The sequence below is a fragment of the Palaemon carinicauda genome, chromosome 1 (assembly GCF_036898095.1).
Source record: "Palaemon carinicauda isolate YSFRI2023 chromosome 1, ASM3689809v2, whole genome shotgun sequence".
NCBI lineage: Eukaryota > Metazoa > Arthropoda > Malacostraca > Decapoda > Palaemonidae > Palaemon > Palaemon carinicauda.
The window spans coordinates 259,578,905-259,601,855 of record NC_090725.1 but is presented as its reverse complement, the minus strand read 5'-3'; the positions used below and the strand labels follow the sequence as shown (position 1 = coordinate 259,601,855).

The following is a 22,951-nucleotide window of genomic DNA, read 5'->3' as shown; positions in this document are numbered from 1 at the left end:
TAGTTTGTACTGTGGTATTTTCCTAGTGGAAATATCTTGAAACATCTCCAGTCCCTTAAAGATGATTCCCGTATCGTTCACCTTTACCATGATAGGTTTAGCGTAATTCAAGCATATGAAGTACGAGTTTACGGGTGTCACAACCAGGCGTCACAGCAACAAATATTAGAATATTTAGTAAATTGTTATTTCAATAAATATGTGTTATTTAGAGGGCTTTTGGAGTAACAGCAGATTCAACACACACATTTCTGCAACCAAGTCTTGAGTAGGAGAAATACTATAATTATGGCAAAATTTGTATTTTTATGTCCCCTTAAATTTGTTTTTCCCAAGTTATTTTTTTAGAGTATTTTGCATTGATTTTTACCCTGTTACACATCACAGCAAACCCAGAGGAGGGACCCAGAGCTTCTGAAATTCCCTGAGGAGATGTCCTGTTTGGAAGAGGCTACAAAGTAAGCATTTTTGTTATCAACCTCCAGTTTTGTATAGTTTTTGAACTGCATGTAAAGAATAGAATATACTGTATATAATACATACATATGAGGTTTACAGTATATATATATATATATATATATATATATATATATATACATGTAATATATATATATATATATATATATATATATATATGTATATATATATATATATTTATATATATATATATAATATGAAATGAAAGATAATTTGTAATATTCAAAAGGGAATTCAGTTTTGAAATTACAAATTTCCATCATAAGATTTGAAAAAGTTTAGCAAAATACTTCTGGATTTTTTTTTCAAAATACTTCTGAGTCTCAAAACCATTTTTAATGCATCCTTGTAAGAGCGTTTAAGCTAAATTGAATGATAGCAATTAGATAGTGGTCTTGGAAAACCTCACCACCACTTACGGAGGCCATCTTTCCCTGCATTGCATAATACTCATGATCAGTATTCATAGTGAATGCTGAAAAAAGACACGACAATCATGGATCATGGAACGCCCATGAGCAATGATTTGTGAAATCCCACCGTTATAGTAATTAGAATAATAGTTCTGATATTAGTGCCTGAGATTTGAAGTATGTTTCGTTGTTGAGACTTAGTAGAAAAGAATCTATGCAAAGTCAAGTACAGTATGCTCTTAATTTTCTTGCATGTTTCAATCGCATATCCATAGGCGCGTGTTTATTAAAGTTTTCCTTTTATCTGGATACGTGCGTACTTGAGCAGGATAGAAAAGAGCCTGCCACCCAGCAGGAAATGAATAAATACGAGAACTATATGCCCTGTCAGGGCATATTTTCTTATTTATTTTCCTTTTATTCTGGGTTTCTAAAATTGAGAATAAACTATTTAAATGCTTTTGATAAGTTAATTTCCTAACTATGAATCGCATCTAAATTCACAGTTGTTATTCATTTGCAGTTTTGAAAAGGCTGTCTTTATTTCATGATTGAATAGGGCTAGATAACAGGTCTCAATTTAATGCAACATTTCATTCAAATTCGTTAATCTTTTACTGTTATCTTGGGGGTATCGAGAATTTTCTTTTAAGATTTTTTCTTCAAATTGATAATAAAAAGAGAAACCGAAAGCTGTGCATTTAAACTGTGAAAAAATTCAGGCAAACAAGATTATTAAATAACATGACAACCCGTACAGGTTTTGTTATATTTTTCATCGGAAACCCGCCAAATCATGAACTGTTAAATTTTTCAGGGGAAAAATTGAGAATTCTTAGTAACTTTTTGTATTTGGTGCAGAGTTTGAAACCCGTTTTCTGTCGGTGTGAATGACGTGTAAAGAAACACCTTTAGTAATGACCCGTGGCAACTCTTGACTAAAGTACCGTGGCTAATCATTGATGGACAGGGAATCTGGAGACCTTTACCATCTGAACTTGCTAAAAGCTTCTACTATAGGTACTGAATGTACTTGGTGACACTAAATTCGAGCTGATATGTTGGCTTCTTTTCTTCAAGGTCCTCCTGAGGTGATATTTTCATGTTTTATGTAGCTATTGGTGGGATTGTATAAATATGGACGAAAAAGAGCTCAGAGAAAGGATATTTAGTGGAAAAAAATAACATATTTTTTTCTACAAAGATAATTCAAATTTACAAAACTTTTTCTCTTAAAAAATGATAATCACTTTTCAAGTACAAGACTTTTATGAGTTATTCACACATTTTGAAAATATGGTTCATAAAGATATCACGAGTAATTTAAAGTAGCATAAAATTTATATTGTATACATATACATATACATATATATATATATATATATATATATATATATATATATATATATATATATATATATATACACTCTCTTTGGGCAGTCGCTCTCCTGAGCAATTTTCATTAAATGCTAAAGTATTTGTGGCATCAACTATTTTAAGGCAACACTTCTAGTTTTCTAGTTTTCTGTTGGCTAGCTTTTCTTGTTTATCAGTGATAGAATTTTGAACAAAAGGGTGGAATTTGTTATGTGCTACGCCTGTCTTTCGTTTGGACATATTTACGTAGAAATCCTTATCCTTATATAATGGCAGTGCACTACGAAAATTTAAGGAAATCAAAATACATAAAAAACGCAACACGTGAAAATTTGAAGATAACTCAGCAAAAACTCATTAAAATGCCAATGAAGTCCTTTGGATATCTAATACAGTTTCAAACACCAGTTGGAGTCCAGGTACCTAGTGCTGGAGAAAATCCCGACTCCCAACAGTCTCACGACGTCAAATCCCAAGGTTTCAGAACATGTTCTGGAAGCATGATGTTGAATGTCTTTTAGCTGGAGGGGAGGACATAGTCCAAGGAAACTTGAATGTTAAAAAAAGGTTTCTGCATCCTAATGGACACTGTCTCAGTAATCACCAACCCATCATAGTCCTCCTCCTGGTGAACAATTCTGTGCTCCTGATAAGATCGGTTAATGGACGATTTTTGTCATCTGCATCAATAAAATTCTTGTGTCGCCAGATTATTACTGTGAGCTTTAAGTCACCTAAGCATTGTCGTCGTATGGCCAATGTAACATGTTAAGGGGCTTACACTCCACTTCGTAGTAAGAAAAATACTCTTCCTTTCCTTGGTGTTCTTTTTGAGAAACAGCAAACCCAGTTTGTCATATCTTCACAAAATCTATGAGTGTTGACCGGTGCCTCATTGCACGGGGAGAGTATCCAGGCTCACAAAAGAGGTCCATCCCTGGTGTTTATATCTGGAGGACCTTATTTCACTGTAGTAGTTGGGAAGCTGTTCGTGAAGAATTGGGCGTATAAGACAGATGCTGACGAACAATGGATACCCCAGCAACATCATAGAGGAAATGTGAAGAAAGAAAATGGATTAATTCTGCACACAGACCAAGAACTCGCATAGTGACAACAAAGATTCAGTACTCATCATAATATGTACTAAGGAGCAGCCTAGAGAGAAGTAGATATCCTTAAAATCATCAGATGTCGAGTGAAATCATTCACCTTTTTAAAAAGTATTGTTGAGAATATATAGCAAGTCAAACTTGACAACTCTCCTTGTGATGAAAAAAGTTTTGCTCCAGAGTACCCAAGAAGTGTAAGACCAATGTAGTTTACGAATTCAAATGTTCGAAACGGGAGTGTAAGTCATTATTTGGCACAATGATTCTTCTTGATCTTTTGTCTCATTATCACCCTCAGGCTACACAAAGTTTTGCTGTTTTTCAAGATGGATAGGTTTTCAAAAGGGCTTCTGGTGACATTTGAATACTAACATTTAATTGTTTAATCATGTTCAAATTCCTCAGTCTCTCCCGGTTTGTTAAAATATTGAAAGCACGTCTTTATATTATTAGATACATAATTTACGGCCTGAAAATATCTAAGATGTGTCACTGTATCAAACATACCCACCGAAAATTGGTACTTGACTATATAAGAGGTAAAAGGCCAGGTAATACATGGATTCGGAGTAACTTCAGCTTGAAAAACTTATTTTTTGTAGGTTGGAAATCATTTAAGCCCAATTAATTCATTTTCATCCTCATTTTAAAAAATGGATAATTAGCTCAATGTAACAGAGCAAATGTAATGTCAGCCGAACCAAAGGATAAGGGCTTTTAGTCTTCTAGGTATACAGATCACACAGTAATTATATACCTTTGGATAAATGATCAGGCTATGGTAAGATTATTACATATATGAGCCTAGTTTTGTCCCATATCTGAAAGTGCATATATATTTTATAGGTGGTAAAAAAGATAAACCCTCGACCTTTAAAATAAAAGTAATGGCAACTCACTCTTGGAAGTTGACGTCTTTCCTGAAGGGAGATAGTACAACTAACTGTAAGCAACACTGAAGGGAGATAGTACAACTAACTGTAAGCAACACTGAAGGGAGATAGTACAACTAACTGTAAGCAACACTGAAGGGAGATAGTAAACTTGTTGCTTGTGCCAAGAGGGCACACATGAAAGACTGAAAGACTAGTGGATGTATCTGGTGCTGGCTGTGTTACCTTTGTTACAAAGATTCCTAAATTTTATATGTTCAGTGCAATGCTTATACTATTTCATCCCAAAAGGCTTGAAGATATTATGCAGACCTTTGAAAATAGCAAAGCTGCATGTCATAAAACATGTAGGCTGAAGCTCAAAACTCCAAAACTAGAAAGGAAAAGAAAATCATTGTATAAAACAAAAGATGATGATGCCCAGCAAAATTCACACAAGGTAGCCAGAAGGCAGGTGAATTAGAAAAAAATTGAAGATGATTGTGTGCAGTACAGACAAGAGGCATGTGAACATGCTTCTGCGGAGCTTGAAATGTACACAAGAGACAAGCATTTGATTTCAGATAGGTGCCTGCTATTTTAACAATGGCAGAACTTCACAATTTGTACAAACAAAGAATGGAACAGCTAAATGTTGATACTTCCTTTGTGCACAAATCCAGGTTGAAAGAACAGACACATGCCCGTATCCCAAAACTGGAGGTCTTTAAAAGGGAAGAGAGATTTGGGTTGCCTAGAGGGGATAAGTGGGAGAAGCCCTAGCCATTGCATGTGACTACAATGATGCACTAATCGGGGCAAAGCAGCCTAGATATTGAGGAAGCAGAAGCTTCAACATGAGAAAGAATTTAATAGAAGCTTAAAAGCAGATACTAAAAGAGGATCTAGAGTCTAGACCAACAATTTTGTTGGCATTTGTAAGTGTGCTGCAAAGCGATGATGATATAAGATCCCCACTTAATTTAAAACGTCATTTATAGTTCTAGCTTTAGCACAACTTCTGCACTTCAATTGTCGAAAGACTCCAGCATCTTCAACATTTACCAGACATTCCATGTCAAGAGAACCTCCGTTTCCAATATACATTGGACTCCTGGTGTTTGCAAAAACCAGAAAGCATAAATTAAGCGATACATTTCATCAGCATGGGATCAGCATCAGCTATGATAGGGTTTGTGAAATGACAAAAGCAGTTGCGACAAGAGCTGTGGAGGAAATAGGAGTTTGTCCCTTTGCACTAAGAAAAGGACTCTTTACAACTTGTGCTGTTGAAAATCGGGACCATGAACCAAGTTTCACAACAGCACAAACATCCTTCCAAGAGACATGAATAAGTGGGATTCTGCATTCGAGCGCTGATAAAAGGGTAAGGATAGAAACTTGGCCCAAATAATCGAAAGTGTGGAACAAAGTAAAAAAATACATTCTCTTCCTGAATATTACATGAATGTAACCATTGCTTACGAGAATCTCCTCCCTTCATCCTGTGAAAATGCAAGACACCAACAACAGTGTTTGCTAATCATATTTCTCTTGTGACAGCCAGTCTGTTGGACAGAAGTGAAAATGCTGTGTCCATATCTGAGGCAGCACATCATGCTTCTCAGAAGCATCAGGCTCCCTTTGAAATAAGCTTGCCATCAATGTTGAATCTTTTTCAAGAGGCAGCTCATTCAGTTGCAAGGATGAAACATGCCAGGGGTATTGCAAGAGCAGCCACACGGTTTCTCAATCCGGCCCAAACCCCAGTTCTAGCAGTTCATTAGCCACTGTTTGCAATTTCCAAGCAAATCCAAAAGGGAATGATTATTGCAGTATGGTGATACAGTTATCATGTTTGGAGGGCTACTTTTAGAAATGGCAGCATTCAAATTTTGGGTAATCTCTTGAAAGATATTTGTTGGACGGGTGCTATTGCAGAGGCAGAAATCGTTACTCCTGAAACAGATTCGTTTAGCTCTGTTTCACATGTGAAGAAGACTTGTTTAGCCCCTTAGGTGACAGCTTGCAGTTTCTATCAGCTACACAAAGCCACCTCAATGGTATATATCCAGGAAGCAGAAGGAAGTGAGCTAAGTGGTGAAAGCTAGATGAAAAATCAAGAGTCAGTGTCTACAATTTTACTTTTGGAATCTTATGCTTCAGCTAGAATTTCTAGTGTTTGTTTTCATCAGATCATATCGGAAGTCTAGTTTCAAAGTGTACAAAATATGTGCTGTGGGAACTCATTCCTTTCCTCTTTGCCCTGGATCCTGTTCATTACACTAGGTGGCTTTCAATTCATTTGAGAGACATCAAGGCTCTCCAAAAGGACACATTTGTTGAACTCGTAAAGGAAACTTTCACTATGCATGAAACCACTCGGCCTTTTTTCCACAATGGCTATAGACCAATTCATGAGCAGAATAATGCTCATGGGAAAGAAGATGGGGGAGCCATCGGCCTATGTGCAGATGCAAATGCTTGCAGAAGGTAGGCAGAGGGTGGTTCTGAAGTAAGCTGCATGATTAATGGGTTTAAGATTTAGAAACTGAAAACTGTGCAGAAAAGGTTTCTTGAACTGGTTGGGAATATAGAAAAGTAATCAAAGAAATGGGCAACCCTTTTGAAGAAGATTCGGTGGATCTGATTGTGCCAATTATTGAATTATGAACAGCAAAGTTAGTGAATTCTTGAGACCTATGAAGAGCCTTGGACAGACACGATTCACAAACTTTATTGAGAGACTCAAGATACCAAGCAAATTCTATGAGCCAGTACCCAAGAATAAAATTTTATTGTTCAGTTGCAAGAGGTCTGCTACAGAGTCCCAAGGGCAATCAGTCACTGCAAACCATAAAGGAAGACCGTAATCTTTTCTCACACCCCATCCTATCTTGCCAGAACAGAGAATGTGACTTAAATTAATTCTTTCAACGTGAAAATCAAAATTGACCACCATCACTGGCACAGAATGGAGATGCTCAAGGCACTATGTCACAGCTGAGGCATCACACTTCCATAACAAAGAGCCTACTGTTGATGTTATTATAATGGATGGGGCAGTTCTTGTAAGAGCCCTTACACCAATCAATGGGTCTACATTTGATTCTTAAAAGTCCTTTCTAAGGTACAGAAGCACATACATAAGTACAAACAAACACACATATTTGATGTGTATAGAAGAGACAGTATGAAAGCACAAACAATACAAAAAAGAGGCACATGAGTTTGCCCCAGAGTGATTATCACTCCATAAACTCTTGGCAATTGGGCAAGCTTCCTTAGGAGTGACCATTTAATATTGTCACCAAAGGGGATGCTGCACTTTGTAGAAAAGCTGAACAGGCCACTACTGAACTACAAGGCAGCACTCACGAAGAGGCACATACAAGAGTTCTTTTGGATGATGCATATGCTGCAAAGCATGAATGTATCTCAAGTGAAATTGTATGTAGTTCAGACACTGACATTGTAATCATAACAGCATCTATCATGAAAAAACTGGTTTGGACAAACTATGGAATAACTTCTGAAGAGGAAAAGACGAGGTAGATACCTATCCATGAAATTTCTGCAACAGCAGCAGCAGCCATGTGAACAAAAGCCTCAGCCCTTCCCTTTTTCCATGCATTTAGTGGGTGTGACACAGTGTCTACCTTTCATGGAAAGGGGAAGAAGTCTGCATGGCAATCATGGATTATGTTTCAGGGTGCTACACCCACCTTTACCAAATAAACTTCAGCACCACCAGCTGAGGAAGATGAAAACCTGTAAATCATTAAAGAGTTTGTGTTGCTAATGTGCAACAAAAGCAGTAAATATGAATATGTAAATGATGCTAGACTCATTCTCTTTGCAAAGAAGCAAAGAGCTTATGCTTACTTTCCCCCTGCAAAGGTTGTTCTTAGGGAGCATTGCAGGAGCAGGGCACATTTGGAGCCAGTCTTCAGTATGCCATCCAATTTTGCCAAGTCCAAGACACTTGGGAGGGCGATAGGCTGATGGTGCCTGGTTTCCATATTAGATAGATTTACCAGTAGTAGCCAAATCTTTCCAAGTAGGTTGGCCAAGGCACCAGCCACCCGTTGAGATACTACCGCCAGAGAGTTATTGGGTCCTTTGACTGGCCAGACAGTACTACATTGCATCCCTCTCTCTGGTTATGGCTCATTTCTCCTTTGCCTACACATACACAGAATAGTCTGGCCTATTCTTCACACATGCTTCTCTTTCCTTATACACTTGACAACACTGAGATTACCAAATAATTCTTCTTCACTGGTGAGGTTAACCACTGCAATGTAATTGTTTAGCGGCTTTCCTCGTGGTAAGGGTAGAAGAGACTCTTTATCTATGGTAAGCAGCTCTTCTAGGAGAAGGACACTCCAAACTCGAACCATTGTACTCTATTCATGGGTGGTACCATAGCCTCTGTACCAGGGTCTTCCACTATCTTGGGTTCGAGTTCTCTTGCTTCAGGGCACACACTGGCACTCTATTCTATCATATTTCTCTTTCTATTGTTATTTGAAGTTTTTATAGTTTATATATGAAAAATTTATTTTAATGTTATTGTTCTTAAACTACTCTTGTAGTTTATTTACTTTCATCACTGGGCTATTTTCCCTGTTTGAGCCCTTGGGCTTATAACATCCTGCTTATTGCCCAATTACTTTTCATACCTCAGGATGAGGTGGGTGAATTTCTACCATGGGGGCAACACCAACTGATTCTTCCTGTACGACAACTATTTCAAATTTCGCGCCGCCAAGCACAACGGAGAGCAGCCATCCGTTGTACCGTGCAACACGCAATCAATAGGTTCCTGCGATAACAACACCATTGGTTATTAGATGATTTTTTTTTTTTTGTATGGATCTCATGTTATTTTACTCCATATTTATAGCCTATAGTGTCTCATGTCAGTGAATATGGAACGATTATTTTGAGTTGAGCTTCATAACGTTATTTAGCCATATTGACATGTCACCAGCGAAATAAAATGCGTACTTTTGAAATGGTCGGCATGGCGTAGTTTTGAGAGAGAGAGAGAGCCTTACCTTACCTTATTGCCTTATTTTTTGTTTGGGTTCCCCCAGGTCCCTCAGTGTGAGGCACCTCGTATATCCACCAGAGAGTTGCTAATGCATCTCCCGGTGTATTTTGCATCTTCCAGTCTTGGATGGTCTGGGATGCATCTTAGGTATTTATCGAGCTTATTCTTAAACACATCTACGCTCACTCCTGATATGTTTCTTAGATGAGCTGGCAGCACATTAAATAGTCGCTGCATTATCGATGCTGGTGCGTAGTGGATTAATGTCCTGTGCGCCTTTCTTAGTTTACCTGGTATATTTTTTGGCAATATTAATCTACCTCGGCTTGCTCTTTCTGATATTTTTAGCTCCATGATGTTTTCAGTAATTCCTTCTATTTGCTTCCATGCTTGTATTATCGTGTAGCGTTCTCTTCTCCTTTCTAGACTGTATAGTTTTAAAAATTGCAGTCTTTCCCAGTAGTCAAGGTCCTTAACTTCTTCTATTCTAGCAGTATAGGACCTTTGTACACTATCTATTTGCGCAATATCCTTTTGGTAGTGTGGGTACCATATCACATTGCAGTACTCGAGTGTACTACGTACATAAGTTTTGTAAAGCATAATCACGTGTTCAGCTTTTCTTGTTTTAAAGTGTCTGAATAACATTCCCATTTTTGCTTTACATTTAGCCAACAGTGTTGCTATTTGGTCGTTGCATAACATATTCCTATTTAACATTACACCAAGGTCTTTAATTGCTTCCTTGTTTGTGATTATCTCATTATTAGGTCCCTTGTATGCATATACCATTCCTTCTCTATTTCCATAATTTATTGATTCGAATTTATCGGAGTTAAATACCATCCTATTTATCTCCGCCCATTCATATATTTTGTTTAGATCTCTTTGTAGTGAGTTCCAATCTTCATCACAAGTAATTTCTCTACTTATTCTTGTGTCATCGGTGAAACTTCTCACTACGGAGTTTTCAACATCACAGTCTATGTCTGAGATCATAATAACAAATAGCAGTGCAGCTAATACCGTACCTTGTGCCCCGCCAGATATTACCTGGGGTTCATCTCATTTCTCGTCATTTGCAACCACTATCTGTTTTCTGTTTTGCAGGAATTCTTTTACCCATTTTCCTACCTTTCCCACAATATTATGCTTTTTCATTTTTTTCTCTAATATATTGTGGTCTACCTTGTCAAAGGCTTTTGCAAAATCTAGATAGATCACATCTGTGTCTTTTTCATTTATCATATTTTTGTATATGTTTTCATAGTGTGCTATCAGTTGGGTCTGTGTACTTTTTCCAGGCACAAAACCGTGTTGACCTATATTAAACAAATTATTTTTAACCAAATGGTTCATTATTTTCTTTTTTATTACCCTCTCATACACTTTCATAATATGTTATGTTAGACTAACAGGTCTATAATTGCTTGCCTCTAGTCTTGATCCACTTTTGAAGATAGGGGTTATATAAGCTAATTTATGTTTAACATATATCTCGCTCATATCTACACTTTGTCTTAGCAATATTGCAAGCGGCTTCGCGATAGTGTTTGCAGTTTTTTTTAACAAAATCGCTGGAACTCCATCTGGTCCGGCTCCCAATCCATTTTTAATTTTGTTTATAGCCTTGACAATATCTGCTTCATTAATATCTATATCCGTTAGATATTCAACATTTTCTTCTCTCATTTGTTTCATTATTCTCATTCGCAATTCTTGGTGTAAACTCACTCTTATATTTTTCTGCTAATATGTTGCATATTTCCTTTTTTTCATTCGTTAGCTGTCCTTCAATTCTTAGAGGGCCTATTTCTAATCTCCCTTTATTCATTTTTTTTGCATAGGAGTAAAGTACTTTTGGGTTTCTTTTTATATTTTGAAGTGTCCTTTCTTCTAAGTCCTTTTTTTCATTTTCTTTCGACTGTATAATCTTTTGTTCTGCATTTTCTATCTTACATTTTATTTCCATCATTTTCCACACATTTTTTTCTTTTGCAGGATTTTTCTTCCACTTTCTAATTTTCTGTAATAAGATCCTTCTGTCTCTTGGTATGCACGTCTTTTGTTTATTGTTTTTCTTCGGTACATATTTTTCAACAATTTTCTCCAGTATTTTGTACAGTATGTCCGTATTTACCTGTATATTATCACTTACAAATACATTTTTCCATTCTTTATTCAGTTCTTCATTTATTTCTGACCATTTTATATTCTTACTGTAAAAATTATATATTCCATATCCTTCCCAAAGTTTTGTGCTTTTATTAATTCTGCGATCACTTGCTTTGGAATGGACTATAAATTCTATGACATTGTGGTCTGAAATTCCCGTGTTGTACACTATTATTTCTTTAACATAATTCACCTCATTCACAAATACTAGATCTAGGACATTTTCCTTTCTTGTTGGAATGTGGTTTATTTGTTGCATATTATGTTCTAATAGCATATCTTGAAGCTTTTTAAATTGCCTCTTATCTTCTGCGCTACTATTACTCTCTTTTTTATATGTATACATACAACCACTTTCTTCTATCCGTTCTTTCCAATTCACGAAAGGAAAGTTAAAATCTCCGGATAGAAGTATATTCCAGTCTTTATGGTTTCTACATATATCATCTATTTTTTCTATTATTATGTCAAACTCCTTAGTATTTGGGGGTCTGTAGACTACAATATTTACTACTTTTTCAAATTCAAATTCTACCGCAATCAATTCACATTCTGTGTTGCTGTATTTTTTACAGAAATTTCCTTGATTTATGTCTCTTCCATATATTGTGGTTCCTCCTTGATTCCTATTTTTTCTGTTTGATCTATAAGTTTGGAAACCCTTTATCTGGTCATCACTGCCAGTCTCTTGGGAATACCATGTTTCACTTATATTTAATATATCTATTTTTTCAATTTGGGTTAGTTCTTCTAAGAACTCTATTTTCCTTTTAGAGTTACTCGTGACTAAACCCTGTGCATTCATCACTATTATGGTTTGTGTTTCATACCCATTATTTAATATTGGTAATAATATGGATTCTCCCATGCTTCCTTCCTATTCTGATATGATGTTCTTTTCTTCATTTCCCGGAATTCTGACATTAAAAAATCCAACTTTTCTATTATATTTGCTCTTTCTACTTCATGTTTATTTTTGTGTGTATACCTGCAATTATCCCCATATCTGCACCAACCCCTGGCATTATAGATGCATTCTTTGTAGTTGGGCTCTAAATGTGCATATTTGGGTTGAAAGGCCTCATATCATGAGGCTTTTGGTTCATAGCGCGGTATATACACGGCCTGCTTTTTTGTTTCTTTTTTTGTTTCATTTTTCCTTTCATTTTTCTTTTCAGTTTGCTGAGTTTTCTTACTTTCATTCATGGTTGCAGGATGCATATATCGACATTTTTTGTTGCAACTGCATCCTTTTCCTTCTTTTAGGTTTTTGCATATTTTTGGATGGAGGGCTCTGCATTCGTCTCCATATCCGTCTAAATACGCACATTTACCATATATTTCATAATTATGGCATATCTTTGGATGCTTGTAGTAGCATCTTTCGCCAAATTTGCAATTCCCTCTTTTCAGCAAATTGCAGACTATATCTTTCTTTTCTTTTTTTTCTTGTTCTTGCTCTTCCCTAAAAGTATGTAGGTCCGGGTAGAGTCTCTTGGGTTTATTATTTGTTTCCATCTGATAATTTATTTCTTCATAAGTATGTTGTTGGATGGCATCATAAGTTATATCAATGATTTCCTCTGCATCCTTACACATATCCTGTTCATTTTTCTCTTCTTCTTCTTTTTCTTCTTCTTCTTCTTCTTCTTCTTCTGTTTCTTCTTCTTCCTCTTCTTTATCTTCAACTATTTGCAGATTTAGTCTCGACTTAATTATATTTTCTATCCAGACTAAACATGTTGAGCAGAATACCTTTGTGTCTTTATTCTTTATTTTTTGCTGTATTTCAGCACATGTAGGGTGTGTTGGAACATGGCAGGCATCACATTTTCTAATCAATTGTTGAGAATTATTAATGGAATACCTTATCTTACATGTATTACACCATTTTGGCATTCTTTTTCCCAATGCATCAATCAGCATATTCACCATATTGGACTTCTTATTGTTCTTTGATGGAATGTGTTGATTGATGTAGACTTTCTTTATAAGTCTCTTTATCACTTGGATCTTCTTTGGAATTTCTTCTATTATTTCGCTGATGTTTTCCGCAGATTTGCTCCAGTTTATTGGATCGTATTGTTTCAATATGTCTGCGAATATTTTTCCGTCACACTGGTTGGAGTTACTAGTGACCTCTGTTATCAGACGGTCAAGCTCTTGTTTCGCCAACTCATGGAATTTACTTTTGCTGAGTCCAGCGATGTCTCTCCAAGCCTTGCCTGCATTGTACATAGCCATCTTGATTAGATTTTTAGTAATTCACAAGATAACTATTCTATGTCGACGTTTTATCCCACTTTTCTGACCTCAAACTAATCACCGACTATTCACGAAAACTTGTAGCTATATTGCACTCGACAGCCTTTTGTTATCCGCGTTAAATCAGGATATTTTTAGGGTCGCACAAGTGTAATCACTCACCGGCATACAGATACAACTCGAGAGAGAGAGAGAGAGAGAGAGAGAGAGAGAGAGAGAGAGAGAGAGAGAGAGAGAGAGAGAGAGAGAGAGAAATGTGGTATGGGTGAAGTCTGACCATTAACATCTGGGGAAATATTGATGCGTGAAAACTTTGAAGTTTGCTATATCTCAGAATACTTTGAAAAAGATAACAAAAAGTGACCGATTATGTACATTAGCACATAAATAAATGGTGGAATTGTTTTGTTTTTGTGTCTAAAGTTGAAGAGGATTTTAAGTGAATTGTAATGCGATATCAGCGTAATTATGCTATAAGCATATAAGGTTATGAGAAGAACTCGAGCTCTGTTATGTTCTTTAACTTATTTATTTGCTTACCATTTTCTATAGGTTAGACTAAATATGTAAGCTATTTTCTTATATCAATATTTGCTTGTTTTCATTACTTCCAAAAACAGAAGTCAATATTTGCTTTAATGTAGCCTAGGCCATACATTTTTATACAATTTTTTATAGGCTTATATATATATATATATATATATATATATATATATATATATATATATATATATATATAATGTATATATATATATATGGCTTATTTGAAATATGAAAGAAACACGTTTAAATGTGCAAAAATTTATCATATATATATATATATATATATATATATATATATATATATATATATATATATATATATATATATATATATATATGTATGTATATATACACTATACATATGTATATGATAAATATTTGCACATTTAGACGTGTTTTTTTTTCATATTCAAATAAGCCATATATATTTTTGCTACATTAATGTCTGGATTCTCTTAACGACCTCGGGATCAAAGTCCCAGGCGAAATCACACAAAGACAAAAGCTTGTGACCGGCCGGGAATCGATCCTTGGTCCGATTCCCGGCCGGTCACAAGTTCTTGTCTTTGTGTGATTTCGCCTGGGGCTTTGATCCCGAGGTCGTTAAGAGAGTCCAGACATTAATGTAGCAAAAATATATATGGCTTATTTGAATATATATATATATATATATATATATATATATATATATATATATATATATACAGTATATATATATATATATATATATATATATATATATATATATATATATATATATATATATATATATATATATATTAAATGCTAAAACACTTGTGGTATCAAATATTTTGAACATGTTTCTAGGTTTGTCTTTTCTTGTTTTTAAGGATGGAGTTTTGAAGGAAAAGACAGAATTTATTTCTGTACTATTCCATTTATTCAATTCTTGCCCATAGCTGTTTCACCAGCATTTGCTAGGGCATCTCTACAACGAAATCATTATCGTTATCTGGCAGTTCAATCATGCAAACAAAAATTATAAGAAAGTTAAAAACATGAAAAATAACAAATATAACAATTTGAAGGTATTTTTCACAAATATTTCCTATGAAAATATCATCGAAGACATCTGGATCATTAATGAAGCTTCAAAATTCAAGTTGGTGTGCCTAAAATCCTTGCATTGGAGAAAAATTTTGATAACCAACAAAGCCCACAACATTAATTCTTCAGGGTTGAGGATCAGTTCTGGAGGCATATTTTGAAATGTCCTCCTGCTTGAGGGGAGGATATATTCTTGGGAAACTTGAACGCGGAACACAGGCTGCTGCATTCTAATTGCACACTGTTTCCAGCAGTTATCAACCTTTAATTGCCATCCTCTTCGCAAATAACGTATGTCGTGTAATCAACAAAGTGTTGATGTATGGGCCCATTCAGGAAGGTCGGCCAGACGAGTCAGTATTTTTTTTCTTTCTTTCTATCCCGTCAACTGAGCCATGGCCCGGCCCAGTCTCGTACTCTGATAAGACGATGATATTATCTATTTGTATAAATTTTGATGGTTTACACGTACTAGGATAATTTTTTTTTCTTCTATCAATTTATTCAAACAATATCAATATCCTAACATATGATAGTAAAGAATGTAAAGTATTTACTATCAATGTATTCAAACCATAACCTAACATAGGATAATGAAGAACGTAAAGTATATTAGTCTTCATTTGATGTATCATGAAATTTTCTGATCAATTAAAGATTTATGGGATGCCAGTTTTCTATTTAAGACCAAGAGAACTGTGATGGATAAGAATACAAGCTCAGAATCTGGTATAGTTTGATTATTGATAGTAATGGCACATAAAAATACAATATTAATACAGTCACAAATCATAATTCATATGGACATTGATACACAATCACACACACACACACACATATATATATATATATATATATATATATATATATATATACAGAGAGAGAGAGAGAGAGAGAGAGAGAGAGAGAGAGAGAGAGAGAGAGAGAGAGAGAGAGAGAGAGAGAGAGAAAACTGGAAAATATAATACTACATTTTAAGTTTAATTTTTTTCCTATCTTGTTTTCCGTCAGATTTGTTTTTCAACTTTTTATTTAATCTGATAGCGTTGTTGAAGTAGCGTATTCTAAAAAATACAGATATCTTGGCAAAAAAGTTCAACACTTCTTCAGGAATCTCCATTTCAAGTTCTCTTGAAGCCTTTTTAAGTTCTTCCTCGAGTGTTTTAAGACAGTTTTTTCCTACACGAAGACTTTGACTGTGAATGAAGTTAAACACCTCTCTTAACTTAGTTAATTGTAGGAAGAACTCTTTAGAGGGAAAATGCAAATAACTCTTACATTTGAATTCAATTCACGATTTACCTGAAGTTTCACTAGTTTCTTGATTACCCAAATGAGGGTATTTGATGGAAAAAATTTTAACTATGTAACCACCAGTATACTTCTATTGGCATGTCATCTTGCGTTGGAAAATCAAAATAATTTTCACAATCAGACACCAGATCTTTAAACAAAAGGCTTGTTAGGCACACATCTAACGCCATCTCCCTTTCTTTGGCTTGATTTTTTTATTTCATTTGCTGACATATTAGTCAACATGTTCTGATTGTTAAAATGTCCATTAGAGTTAGTTTTATCACTCATGATTTCAATATTTTTGCCAAGCAATAGTGTTCTCATCCTATGCTTGAAATCTACAGGATTTGGATGATCATATGGTCCATTCATCTGCCTTATACAAGCAACGAAATGTTCTAGGCAGTCCTGATTCAGCCTTTGAGTTAAGATATAGTTAACGCCGAAATTTTTTTTTCACCATATTGAAAAGTCCAATCAGTGACTTTGACGAAAGTATCACCCCTTTCTGGAATCTATAAATACACCTGGTTTTTAGAGATTTGACTTTCATTTTACTCACGCAGTCTATCACTCTATTAAGTACATTTATTTGTTGCTCCATGTGTATTCCAAATCCACTGCGCATTTGCAAGTCTTCAATCATTTGGTTTGAATTCATGACATCAAACCAGTCGCTTATGAGATATATGAAGTCAGATGTTTGTCTCCAGTTTTCTGATTACAATAAACCTCCCTCACCAAGATAACTAATAGCATCAGCACATGATTTTGATAGTAATTACACAGCATATTTGACTCATTATCTTTGTTGACCACTAACACATAAATGCATTTCGTTTGCTTTATATGCTAAGCCATATTCCGATGTGCTAGAATTAATCATTTCACGAATACTAGAATATGTCACATGCTCCCCATTTTCTAAATAGAACCCTGAATCAGGTAGGTTGTTTCTTACAAGCTTTATAAGATGTGGAACATCAGCAAAGACGAATATTTGTCTATCAGCAGCAGGGTTCTTGAAATGAATTTTATCTTTCAAGGGATCAATGCCCAGCTCATTCCACATTCTTATGTTCAACGATCCCATATCACTGACCACCGCAACAACTGTAATACCTATTGCTTCGACATTCATTATCACAGATAATGAAATTTTTGTAAATTGTGACTGATCAAAGTCATATTATATGGGTTGTTTCCATTTAGCAACAAGACCTTGTAGCATAACAACCGTTACTTTATCATGAGAACCGTAGAGAACATCACTTCCCTTATCTATATAGTATTCACTACTTACGGAAATCTCATCAATGCTTAAAACTGCAAGCCTTTCACTTTCAGAAAATGTGTTCACTTTGGCACTCAATAAAGATATCACTGAAGCTAAAATTCCAGGTTCACAGCAAAGTTTGCGCGATCTTTCTTTCAATGTGCTTGCACATGGAAGAGGAAATCCCTTTTTAACCCTTAAATATTTATTACACTTTGGAGTCAAACTTCTTAATGTCAAGGCAGAAGCAATATCTTCATTACTCCATTCGCTAACCTTATCTTTTGTTGTAATAGCTTTTATTGAGTGTTACTAAACAATGGACTCAAGATACTTTTAGTTCTTTTTGTCACCACATTTCTTATAATTTTCACAATGTTTTCTCGTAGTCCAGTATTTTCTTTTCTCAGCAAAATATTTTCTTTTAATTTTTTCACTTCATCCTTAAGCTGTTGTAATTATCGTTTTATCTCCTCTGGAATTACCGCAGAAGTAACTTCGGAAATAAAAGATTCATCAGCAGTATTTCCAGGGCACTCAATTGCAGTTTCAACTGCAATATCAGTCTTAGTCAAATCGCCGCCGTCTTCATTGATCATTTGACAAAGTTCTTGCACAATCCTCCTATCGGTCCTTTTCTTCACTCTTCCTTCTCTTGCAATAGATGATGAGGTTATAATCACTCCTGAAATAAGGACAATAACAACGTTAAGGAGATATTTTTGTATGCTTTACATGGAAACCGTGTATTATTCTATGAGCTTTTTTCGTGCATATATACAGTATATACACACACACACACACACACACACACACACACACATATATATATATATATATATATATATATATATATATATATATATATATATATATATATAATGCGATACATATGAACATGTAAAGACATTTATATGAAAATAGAGACGAGAAGGTTATAATTAAACAAATTGTACTAACCATTTGGGAGATGAAGAGACGGTACAGCATCGTTTTTCAATGTTCTTTTGTTCCTGCTTGGTTCACAATTTAATAAGCGTGACTTCATGTCGTCTACATAATCGTTGACGGCAAAGTGATCTGAACAGATGACAGCATTTTTATGATTTATTGAGTCTGCACGACGACATGCATTCTTCCACTGCTTAATTAACTCCTCGTCTTTTGGAAATCTAAAATATTTCACTCCACTATCTTTTGTTTTTTGTTTAGTGTTTGAACAGCCGAAACCCGAACAGTTACTGGTCATTTTCCTTAAAATCAATCCACAACCAGAGCAGAATGTTAGTGTCCTTCAAAGGAATGAAGACAGACTGAGAGAGCCTTGGCCCACGTGATGAGCCAGGTCGGCGAGTCATTCATAATCCTCTGTCTGTCCGACCTTCCTGGGCCCATTATTGCAGTAAACTTGAAGTCTCCTCCGGAGCGCTGTTGTCATGTGATCAGTGTAGCATATATTGAGGGGCTTACACAGCTGCACTCAACTCACCTTCCTAGCATTGAAATTTGTAAACTAAATTGGTCTTAGACTCATTGTGGACTGTGAGGACATGCTGTTTTTTTCATCATAAGGCCAGTTACCAAGTTTGGCTTGCTGTATACAATCAGCAATGCTTTTTCAAATGGTGATGATTCCTTTAAGGACGTCTACTTCTTACGAATAGGCTGTCCCTTATTCCATAAGGAATATAGGAACCCCTCCCACATAAAGGTTTAGGATACTAATAAAGTTTTCAAGAATGATTCAACTAAGTATAATGAGAATTTCTTGTCCTGTACAGAAAACAAAATATTGTTATTTAGATAGAACCATATTGCACTGTACCAGCTTAGCTTTGGTTTGGTAGGGGCTAATATTAATGATCCAATAAAATAGAAAAAAAAAAAACTTGAAACACACTAGATTGTGTACAATTTTATTAAAAGTCTACTTGGAAGAGAATGAAAAATGTTGTATTGAAACCTAAAGAAAAGATATGCAAGTTTCCTGGTCTTTTTTGGAACCTAACCATGCCCTTATGAGTGGATTCAGACAATTTCCAACTTAATAGATCAACTCGCAATTTCTTCACAATGACCCATTTTATTCTTGCATTCAGGAAGATCAAACCTAACATTCATTTTTGCTCTTGATATGAGCTATACTAGTAATCGGCTACTGGCACTGCAAGTGATTATTGACGATGTTGTAAACAATTCTTATATTTTCAGGAACACATTAGACCAGCTAGTAATGGAGATGAACCAGTTAGACGCCCGCATTGCAAAGCTCTCAATCCAACTCAATAACCCAAATACACCAAAGGATATTATTGACCAAATGGGAGATTTCTTACAGGTATGGTTATTTATGTAGCTCCATGCTTAACTATCATAATAATAAGATTGATGTTTGAATATGATATATACCAGGAAAATGGTAAGAATTAAGGAAATCATTTCAATAAAAACACCCAATTTAACAATACATATTGATATTCTGCAATAAAACAAAAGTAACATGTTAACTGCTAAGAAACTCCTTTAAGCATCAGCAGCATCATGCACACATGTGCAAACAAATACATTTATCCATGTATATATATAGTGTATATATATATATATATATATATATATATATATATATATATATATATATATATATATATATACACGTGTCTGTGAGTGTGTAAAATACAATCTGTAGCTCGAGAACATTCTTGTATGTTAAAAGGGTTTTATTAATCTGGTAACTTTTTTTCCGATTTGTGATAAATTTTGTTATACACACATCCATACAATTTACATGCGCAGACCTTCTTTCATGAATGCATATGCATATATATATATATATATATATATATATATATATATATATATGCATATATATTTATATGTATATATGTGTGTATATATATATAAAGTATATATATAAAGTATATATATATATATATATATATATATATATATATATATATATATATATATATATAATTAAAGCACATGTATGTATTTATCTGTTTATCTATCTATCTCCATCTATGTACCTTTATATATATATATATATATATGTACATATATATATATATATATATGTGTGTGTGTGTGTGTGTGTGTGTATATATATATGTACTGTATATATACATGGATGTGTGAATACTTAAATATATATATATATATATATATATATATATATATATATATATATATATATATATATATATATATATACATGGATGCGTGAATACTTGAATTGTATTTTCAATCAAATTGTACAGTATGTGCAAATGTGTACACAAAATGACAAAATGAGTAGTGTGCTGTACTTAATCGCCAGCCAAACTCTTGGTTAATACATCCTTGATCACTTAGAAATTGCCTTTAGATTTTTGGTTAATAGGAATGATGTCTTCACTAAAAAATCATAACATTTAGTCCAACTGCTAAAGTAAGCAAGCCTTCAAAGGTTTAAAGGTAATAGAAAAGTTTAATGATATGAAATATTTCTGGAAATTTAAGATAAACTCCCAGTAAAGGTTATATGTGTATGTGTAAAATCTTCACTGCACACTTCTAACAATAGAAATACTCTAGCCTCATTTGGCAAACTCAAATATCCTTCTATATAATGAGAAAATTTTCTCTAGTACTTCAACAAACTTAGAATAGAATTTTTTAAGTAATATTCTTGATTTAGCGTATTGAAGACTATTTTCAGTCATGCCTTAAAGCTGGCAAAACTCCAAATATTTCTAGACTTCTCAGGCAATGCCCTTATTTTGATTTATGAGAAGAGAAGGAAATTTTTTAGTGACCTCATATTCTTATGTTTGAGAACATTGTGGATGCCTTTTCCATAAACATATATGTTTAAATGTGAGAATATTGTGGAAAAGAGTAAATCCATTAAAATTGAATGGGAAACAGAATATAGTTTTCCTAAAAAAGAAATGCTTATAGACTTATAGCAGTTGGCAGCAAATACTACTTGATTTATGCTCCTGGGACACATATTACTGTATTTGAGACTACTTATTGTTCTTGGAGTAAGTAGTAAATTGTCTTTATGCATACTCACAATTTGTGGTCATGATCATTGTATGCCACAAATAGAAAGATGCACTTTATCTTATATCTTTAAAGTTTAATTTCTACTTGTGAACTAATTTTTTTTTTGGTGCTATTAATTTGATTTCATTTATGCCTTTGGAGTATTAGTTGAAAAAACTCAGGAATCAAATTATATTTTACATAAATTTATTGTTAGATTAAATAACTAGGGCGAAATATTATTTTAGGATTTTTCAAATGAAGGCAGTGGGTAACACAGGGATTATTCTTGACATATTAATATTTTGTTTTACATACTTGAACCAGGTGGCAGCAGCTGAACTCAATTCCCTCAAGGAAGGGATTGCAGAGGTTGGAAAAGTAAAGGTGGAGGTTGCCGAATACCTCTGTGAAGATCCCAACACCTTCAAGATTGAGGAATGCTTCAAAATACTGTATAACTTTTGCACAAGGTAATTACTAACTGTATTTACTGTTCAAGTTTGTAAAGAGGAAGGGGGGGCAAGAAAAAGAGACAACTGTTTTTGTGTAAGTGTTACAGTAAGCAAGCAGGGTATGGGTTGATTCTTTGAAGTAGAATGAATTTTTGTTTTAAAATTGATCATAATTAAACAATCCTGTGGCAATCATGAATTTAAAGTACTGTAGACATAAATTACATGACTCAATTAATATTTAATACTGAAGGAGTAACCATCTAAGAATGTTGTCTGTAGACTGAAAGAAAGATTGAAACCACAGGGAAATGAGGTAAACAAATATGCAAAAAATTCTGATCATAATAATATATACTTTATATATGAAGTAAGCAGTCCTCTACTTGGACATGAAACAAACTGTAAGGTAATCTATTGTGAAAAAGGAGTCGGGAGATTGCTGTCCGTCTAAACAAAAAGTAGAGAAATATAGAAGCATAAGAAATAACATAAGCTATTAGTTGTTTTCCTTCCTAGTAAATAGGAGGAATA

General features: G+C 34.4%; 1 protein-coding gene across 3 annotated transcripts in view; it reads left to right on the top strand.

Moving 5' to 3' along the window:
- The window catches only part of LOC137655558 (uncharacterized), a 454,428-nt gene that overhangs the window by 325,802 nt on the left and 105,675 nt on the right, over window positions 1–22,951 (top strand). For all 3 annotated transcript variants that reach the window (XM_068389471.1, XM_068389460.1, XM_068389465.1), the window contains 3 exons: window positions 388–458; window positions 20,145–20,271; window positions 22,290–22,435. In XM_068389471.1, coding sequence (XP_068245572.1) covers window positions 388–458; window positions 20,145–20,271; window positions 22,290–22,435 — 344 coding nt within the window. The remainder of the gene's footprint in view (window positions 1–387; window positions 459–20,144; window positions 20,272–22,289; window positions 22,436–22,951) is intronic.